Source organism: Spironucleus salmonicida (genome assembly GCF_000497125.1).
Source record: "Spironucleus salmonicida strain ATCC 50377 chromosome Unknown tig00000104, whole genome shotgun sequence".
In the NCBI taxonomy this organism is placed as follows: Eukaryota; Fornicata; order Diplomonadida; family Hexamitidae; genus Spironucleus; species Spironucleus salmonicida.
The window spans coordinates 1-10,000 of record NW_027150741.1 but is presented as its reverse complement, the minus strand read 5'-3'; the positions used below and the strand labels follow the sequence as shown (position 1 = coordinate 10,000).

General features: G+C 24.0%; 4 protein-coding genes across 4 annotated transcripts; 2 read left to right on the top strand and 2 right to left on the bottom strand. All coding sequences in view use genetic code 6, as the record gives it.

Moving 5' to 3' along the window:
* Positions 1-778: 778 nt before the first annotated feature.
* On the top strand, positions 779-2,476 carry SS50377_28855 (All-trans-retinol 13,14-reductase; the record flags this gene model as incomplete). Its single annotated transcript, XM_067912609.1, has 1 exon — positions 779-2,476. One exon carries the CDS (start codon positions 779-781, stop codon positions 2,474-2,476), a length of 1,698 nt encoding a protein of 565 aa, XP_067760053.1.
* A 5,284-nt stretch (positions 2,477-7,760) lies between these two features.
* Positions 7,761-8,225, top strand: SS50377_28854 (uncharacterized protein; the record flags this gene model as incomplete). Its single annotated transcript, XM_067912608.1, has 1 exon — positions 7,761-8,225. The coding sequence occupies one exon, from the start codon at positions 7,761-7,763 to the stop codon at positions 8,223-8,225; it is 465 nt and encodes a 154-aa protein (XP_067760052.1).
* Positions 8,226-8,245: 20 nt separating this feature from the next.
* On the bottom strand, positions 8,246-8,881 carry SS50377_28853 (uncharacterized protein; the record flags this gene model as incomplete). The annotated part of the gene is made up of 1 exon (XM_067912607.1): positions 8,246-8,881. The coding sequence occupies one exon, from the start codon at positions 8,879-8,881 to the stop codon at positions 8,246-8,248; it is 636 nt and encodes a 211-aa protein (XP_067760051.1).
* Positions 8,882-9,479: 598 nt separating this feature from the next.
* SS50377_28852 (uncharacterized protein) lies at positions 9,480-10,000 on the bottom strand (the record flags this gene model as incomplete). Its single annotated transcript, XM_067912606.1, has 1 exon — positions 9,480-10,000. A coding segment is annotated over one exon (521 nt), but the record flags the coding sequence as incomplete, so codon positions are not given.

The window sequence follows — 10,000 nt, the reverse complement described above, 5'->3', positions numbered from 1 at the left end:
TTATTAATAATAATTCTTAAGATAATGTAAGTTTTTAGCAATAGAATATTCTGGTTCTTTTAAAGCCATATTCTGCACGCTAATGTTATTGGTAATTGTAGATAAGTTACTACTTAAATAAAATTTTGGGTATGCGGTATAGATAACCTGTAAATAGACTTAAAAACTATTATTTTAACAAATTCTAGAATTTACCTAGTCTGATAAATAGCTTTCTTGGTAATTTGTGATATTGTATACTGTAAAATTTACTTTTAATACTTATCATACTATTATTTGATAAAAATGGTGAAATACATATCAATTAATTCAATAGTAAGTAATTGAGATAAAAATCACATTATAAATGTATAATGTAGTAAAATACTTTAAATATATATGTTTACGAAAAAAATAATAAATAGTATATTGTGTTGCTAAAGTTGCATTTTATACGTATTAAAAAAATCGCTTATTACATATAATATTGAAATAAATATAGTCACAGTAAAATTTTCATTGATACTATTTTAAAATATATATAAAATAAATATAATTAATTTTACATATTACATTACAATTTTAGTTTTTCTAAATAAAATTATTTAGAAGAATACCCTGTTTAAATTTTATACAACAAGGTAAATATAAATTTTAATATACATTATCTGGCCTTTTATCTCATGAATTTTAATTATAATATATATAAGATAATAATACCTATCTTTATTACTCTATATATTTCCTATAATATAATTATAACTAAATAATGACATTTTTAAAACAGGGCATTTCTAAAATGACGAGTGAACTCGGAATCCTTTACAGTCCTACAGAGAGTAGTCTTCAGAATAAATTTGATCATATTATTATAGGCTCTGGTCTTGGTGGTCTGATCTGTGCTGCTAAGCTTGCCCTTAATGGGAAGAAAGTTATTGTCCTTGAATAGCACTTCCAGGCAGGAGGGTGTGCAACTACCTTCAAACGTGGTAAGGATGTGTATGAAGTGGCTTTGCACGAGATGGATCTTGGAGATAAGAAGACAGATGGAAAACACAGGATATTTAAAGAACTAGGTATTGATAAAAACATAACCTTTGTGTCATCTAACTCAGTCTGGGATATAGCAGATAAAGAGAATCACTATTCTATACCTCATGGTCTAGATAATGCAAGAAATTATCTGATTGAAAAGTTCCCTCATGAAGAGAAGGGTATCAGAAGATACTTCAAAAAAATATACAATACTGCCAGATGTGCTACTACGCTTCCTTATAACATGGGTTACTTCTAGTTCTTTTTCTTCCCCATTGTACACTCTGTCCACTTCACCTGGCCAATGATCAGAAAACATACTATAGGTTAATGGTTGGATTTTTATATTACTGATGAAAAGCTCAAAAATGTAATTAACACAAACATTGTTTACTACTCCGACAATCCTTACAATATGAATCTAATCTATCACGCCATTCCTTAGTGTTGCTATTACCAGAAAGCTGTTTAGATTTAAGGTGGCTCAGGAACCCTCTCAAATTACCTGGTTTCAGTGATCCGCGAGCATGGTGGCGAAGTGCGGCTCATGGCGGATGTAACTAAGATAATTCTTCAGGACGAACATGCTAAGAAACCAATTTGTACTGGCGTGAGCTACTTCGATAGAAAAACCAAAACTTAGGTAAATGTAAACCTGACTAAGATTTCCAAATCCAACAAGATTGTTTGTAATTGTGCTCCAGATCTAGTTTTTGGCAGAATGATACCGAAGCTTAAAAATACTTTTGATGAGAGGTCTAAACGTAAGGCGCCAGCAGTATCTTTGTTTGTCATTTACTTCGTATGCAATGCTGATCTCAATACGCTTTTCCCCAATAATGCATACTCTACTTTCTTCTCTAACGATCTGTCACGCCCACTCTCTGACCTTAACCTAGTGGCGTATGAAAAGATAGAAGAACGTTCATTTGTATTTGTAGACCACTCAAAAGTCGATTCCAGGTTAACCGCATCAGGCAGAACTTTCTGTAATATTACTACCGCAGCCTATATTCAAGAGTGGAAGGATCTTACTCCAGATGCATATAAGCTGAAGAAATAGGAAGTTGCTGATATTTACATCAATAGACTAGAGGAATACTACCCTGGCATAAAGGCTGTGATTGATCATATAGAGGTTGGTACTCCTAACACAATGCGTAGATACACAAGAAGTGAATCTGGATCACTATATGGATACAACCCTGACGAATTTGGTTCTCAACACAGAATGAAGAATTTCCATCCCATGTACAAAAACTTGTGCTTTTCGTCTGCGTGGAGCTTCCCAGGCGGTGGATTTACTGGAGCTATTATTTGTGGTGATATGACGGCAACCAAGATATTGGATCAGCATATTTTACTGAAGAAGATTATATTTACGGTTTTCTGTGCACTAGTAATAGCAGCAGTCTGTACAACCTTAATTGAGATCCCTAGAATAATTGAGGCAGTGAAATGACAGATAATATTATGATTTATTATTCATCCATTTAAAATACAGCAAAAACGATAAAATATAATTTACTCATTTACTTTTTATAACTTTTGATTAGGTGCTCATTGATCAGAGAATTAGTAACAGTAATCCCGTGTATGTTTACTACAGCAGATATTAAAATCAAGAGAACCTATATAAAACAATATATATTGTAGTTTATAGGTTATGATCTATTAGTGATGTTTTTTACCTATGGTGTTGAATCATATAAGTGCTTGATGCACATTAATAAATGTTTCTCTGAGCTTTGCTATTGAATTATTTTTCCACGCAAAGATCCCATGATATTGCCTATTTAGTATTACTACTTAAAATATATGCGTCTCAGAATGTTCAGATTGCTCAGAAGTATTTTTAAGCTTAAAATTTTGCGTATATTTTACATATAATTAGAGTATTCATCCTATATTAAAGTAAGATATGCTTCATTAAATTAATATAAGCATAACGTACCGATCTTGTTCATTCAAATATCTCCTGCTTATTTGTTAGGTATATATGGCGTTTACATTATTTTACCATTCATAAAATTTTGATCTGATATTTTATATAATTAAGATATACTAATTATATACTCATTTTTATAAGATTATATTCGAACTATTGTTCAGTTTTTTTCATCCCAAGTAGTATAAATATCGTAATGCATTCTAATTGAAATACAAATATCACTATTTGTAGATAATTCTGTCTATGATATCTCAGACAACGCACTTTAGATCTTACTTGATTAGATTAGTAGTAACCACCATAAGTAAATAAATATATACCAATTTCATGTTAGAAAAGGAAAGGTATTTCAGTGTTCACAACGCGAATGATGATATATCATTTTTTTAAATTAATCATGATATACACTTGTATTTGATGATAGTAGCTTACTAGTGGAATTATATTTTATCACTTGATACCAACTAATAAGATCTATTAGACATTTGTTACTAATATTTAAAAAGTATGATGTGATATATTCATATACCCATAACACAACAGAATATTATAACTATTTATTATTTGAAGTGATTCTTTAACTTGATCCATAATTTGAATTTGATACCTTAATAGATAATAACAAACTACTAAATTTATAAAAAATAAATTTCTAAATATTCATTTATAATCATATCATTACCTTTGGTGAAGCTAATTAGAGAATTAGGTTTAGCTTTAACTATTGTTATGTAACCTAAGTCGTATACGTGAGTAGTTAGTTACTATTTAAAAGCATATAAGGTTACTTACTATTACTATATTACTATATTACTATATTACTATATTACTATATTACTATATTACTATATTACTATATTACTATATTACTATATTACTATATTACTATATTACTATATTACTATATTACTATATTACTATATTACTATATTATTACTATATTACTATTACTATATTACTATATTACTATATACTATATTACTATATTACTATATTACTATATTACTATATTACTATATTACTATATTACTATATTACTATATTACTATATTACTATATTACTATATTACTATATTACTATATTACTATATTACTATATTACTATATTACTATATTACTATATTTACTATATTACTATATTACTATATTACTATATTACTATATTACTATATTACTATATTACTATATTACTATATTACTATATTACTATATTACTATATTACTATATTTACTATATTACTATATTACTATATTACTATATTACTATATTACTATATTACTATATTACTATATTACTATATTACTATATTACTATATTACTATATTACTATATTACTATATTACTATATTAACTATATTACTATATTACTATATTACTATATTTACTATATTACTATATTACTATATTACTATATTACTATATTACTATATTACTATATTACTATATTACTATATTACTATATTACTATATTACTATATTACTATATTACTATATTACTATATTACTATATTACTATATTACTATATACTATATTACTATATTACTATATTACTATATTACTATATTAACTATATTACTATATTACTATATTACTATATTACTATATTATTACTATATTACTATATTACTATATACTATATTACTATATTTTACTATATTACTATATTACTATAAATATCTATTACTATATACTATATTACTATATTACTATATTACTATATTACTAATATAACTATATTACTATATTACTATATTACTATATTACTAATTACTATATTACTATATTACTATATTACTATATTACTATATTACAATTACTTATTCTATATTACTAATTACTATATTACTATATTACTATATTACTATATACTATTACTATATTACTATATTACTATATTACTATATTACTATATTACTATATTACTATATTACTATATTACTATATTACTATATTACTATATTACTATATTACTATATTACTATATTACTATATTACTATATTACTATATTACTATATTACTATATTACTATATTACTATATTACTATATTACTATATTACTATATTACTATATTACTATATTACTATATTACTATATTACTATATTACTATATTACTATATTACTATATTACTATATTACTATATTACTATATTACTATATTACTATATTACTATATTACTATATTACTATATTACTATATTACTATATTACTATATTACTATATTACTATATTACTATATTACTATATTACTATATTACTATATTACTATATTACTATATTACTATATTACTATATTACTATATTACTATATTACTATATTACTATATTACTATATTACTATATTACTATATTACTATATTACTATATTACTATATTACTATATTACTATATTACTATATTACTATATTACTATATTACTATATTACTATATTACTATATTACTATATTACTATATTACTATATTACTATATTACTATATTACTATATTACTATATTACTATATTACTATATTACTATATTACTATATTACTATATTACTATATTACTATATTACTATATTACTATATTACTATATTACTATATTACTATATTACTATATTACTATATTACTATATTACTATATTACTATATTACTATATTACTATATTACTATATTACTATATTACTATATTACTATATTACTATATTACTATATTACTATATACTATATTACTATATTACTATATTACTATATTACTATATTACTATATTACTATATTACTATATTACTATATTACTATATTACTATATTACTATATTACTATATTACTATATTACTATATTACTATATTACTATATTACTATATTACTATATTACTATATTACTATATTACTATATTACTATATTACTATATTACTATATTACTATATTACTATATTACTATATTACTATATTACTATATTACTATATTACTATATTACTATATTACTATATTACTATATTACTATATTACTATATTACTATATTACTATATTACTATATTACTATATTACTATATTACTATATTACTATATTACTATATTACTATATTACTATATTACTATATTACTATATTACTATATTACTATATTACTATATTACTATATTACTATATTACTATATTACTATATTACTATATTACTATATTACTATATTACTATATTACTATATTACTATATTACTATATTACTATATTACTATATTACTATATTACTATATTACTATATTACTATATTACTATATTACTATATTACTATATTACTATATTACTATATTACTATATTACTATATTACTATATTACTATATTACTATATTACTATATTACTATATTACTATATTACTATATTACTATATTACTATATTACTATATTACTATATTACTATATTACTATATTACTATATTACTATATTACTATATTACTATATTACTATATTACTATATTACTATATTACTATATTACTATATTACTATATTACTATATTACTATATTACTATATTACTATATTACTATATTACTATATTACTATATTACTATATTACTATATTACTATATTACTATATTACTATATTACTATATTACTATATTACTATATTACTATATTACTATATTACTATATTACTATATTACTATATTACTATATTACTATATTACTATATTACTATATTACTATATTACTATTACTATATTACTATATTACTATATTACTATATTACTATATTACTATATTACTATATTACTATATTACTATATTACTATATTACTATATTACTATATTACTATATTACTATATTACTATATTACTATATTACTATATTACTATATTACTATATTACTATATTACTATATTACTATATTACTATATTACTATATTACTATATTACTATATTACTATATTACTATATTACTATATTACTATATTACTATATTACTATATTACTATATTACTATATTACTATATTACTATATTACTATATTACTATATTACTATATTACTATATTACTATATTACTATATTACTATATTACTATATTACTATATTACTATATTACTATATTACTATATTACTATATTACTATATTACTATATTACTATATTACTATATTACTATATTACTATATTACTATATTACTATATTACTATATTACTATATTACTATATTACTATATTACTATATTACTATATTACTATATTACTATATTACTATATTACTATATTACTATATTACTATATTACTATATTACTATATTACTATATTACTATATTACTATATTACTATATTACTATATTACTATATTACTATATTACTATATTACTATATTACTATATTACTATATTACTATATTACTATATTACTATATTACTATATTACTATATTACTATATTACTATATTACTATATTACTATATTACTATATTACTATATTACTATATTACTATATTACTATATTACTATATTACTATATTACTATATTACTATATTACTATATTACTATATTACTATATTACTATATTACTATATTACTATATTACTATATTACTATATTACTATATTACTATATTACTATATTACTATATTACTATATTACTATATTACTATATTACTATATTACTATATTACTATATTACTATATTACTATATTACTATATTACTATATTACTATATTACTATATTACTATATTACTATATTACTATATTACTATATTACTATATTACTATATTACTATATTACTATATTACTATATTATAATAATTTATTCATTATATATATAAATGAATAAATAGTTAACTATGAACTAAGTATCATCAAGGCAACTACCATTACCTAGCCATGTTAATTGGAAATTACTAAATTATAAAGCTTCACTCAAAAAAATATATTTTTACCAAAACTTTATTCTTCTTGTTATCTTTTATTTTGGTACTAAGTATAATTACTTTCGATTCCACAAATAACTTCAGCAACTATTTACTGTCTAACTTGTTTGGGCTTAAAAATTAACGTTAACTAAAATGTTCACGCTTGCCATAAGTAATCTATTCACATTCGTATTAAAATCCAAAGTAAACAACTTTATCGACGGTAACTTTCTGAAGCAGCTTCGAAATTTAATCAAAGTATGTCTAGAACTTTTATTAAAATAACTACTACCTCGTATTCTCTTACTAATTGCAAAATTGTGTTAATAAGCTAAAATATTTCCAATCATCCTCGCAAAAACTCTAAAAACTAGGTGAGTTAAGTCGGAAAATAGAAATCAAATGGATATTGCTATTTTTTAAGAATAAGGTACCATTTTATATTAATAAATTATACTACCAAAAGTGGACAGTTGTTCAAGTAAATCATTATAAGTTAATGTAAATTAAAAATTTTTGGCTTAATACTAACACTTAATATTAACATCTGCTTTGAATGACAAAATTATGGCAGTATACATGACAAGATTACGTGCATCTGCGGAAAAATTCTATTAGTTATTTAAGGCTTACACAGCTGCTAGGTTTGCATCCATCAAAATTTATGCACTCAATACTTCGTCTTTCTACTGTATCGTGTCAGGATTGTTTTCTACATATAAATACTGATAATCATTTTCACCTTATGCAAATACTAGACGAAGCTACAATTTCTCTAAAAATTTGTATATATCAACACTGACAGTGAAAAATACACTAATAATTTCGTCATTGCATATGTTAAAGCATAGCATATGATATAACTGGCTTAATTGATAGATAATTCTTTATTTATCGTATATGAATAAAACGGACAGTCGAATCTATTTGTCATTCGTTTATGCTTTCATTGTAGTACTACCCAATTCAAATTAAGTTGTGCCTTATGGTTAGAATTAAATATCAAAACTAATGCATTTCTAAAATTATTCCATTGTATCTAATTTATCTTTAGCAGTCTAGTCTAACTCTTGTTTTATTTAAATAAAATTAGATCCATAATCCTAAAACACATTGAATGGAATATTGATTTTTAAAAATTCAATAAAACTTTCGGTATAGCAACCTTAGCGGCAACTTATTTTATAAAATGAGTGTTTTACAATCTTTTATATTTCTGATTGTAAAATTTCAGCATGTTTGACATTTTTGTCTTTTTCCGTTTATTACTGCACCTTTACTAAATCTTCAGCTTTTTACAAATTATATTACCAATTTAAGATTTATAGTTAACGTCTAATATCAGGTGTGCTCCTTTCTTATCAAGTCCAACCTGCAATACATTATTAAGCGTGAACGCTTTAACCTTTTCGGCCAACACTTCGGGGACATGGTGACCGCACTCTATCGGAAGCACTTGCAGCCATCTATTTCTCCAAACCGAGGTCAGGGTACCCGTGGAACGTGACGATGAAGTCAAATATTTTGTGCCTTGCTTTGTCCAAACTATCCGTAAAGCACATCTTCTTGTCGAAAGGGATCACGATAATTAGCATAGGGCATGTTTATTTGTCTTTTAATTTTTCCTACGCTTCATACTGAGTTTTAGGTAGTTAACTCTTTATGGTTGGGCTGTGCTGCAACATCAGCCTGAGCTCCACCATCCTACTCCACAATGGCTTCTTTGGCGGAGGATTCTTCCTTTTTGGTGGGAATATCCGCCTGGGTTGTGCTGCCAACATCAGCCCGAGCTCCACCATCCTACTCCACAATGGCTTCTTTGGCGGAGGATTCTTCCTTTTTGGTGGGAATATCCGCCTGGGTTGTGCTGCCAACATCAGCCCGAGCTCCACCATCCTACTCCACAATGGCTTCTTTGGCGGAGGATTCTTCCTTTTTGGTGGGAATATCCGCCTGGGTTGTGCTGCCAACATCAGCCCGAGCTCCACCATCCTACTCCACAATGGCTTCTTTGGCGGAGGATTCTTCCTTTTTGGTGGTACTTTCTGGCTAGACTGGTAGCCGCTAACGCAGCAATTGAAAAGTTTCTTTCGCAGCCGCTACCGAATCATCCAGTACCTATTCATATATAGAAATAGATGATTTTTATTAAA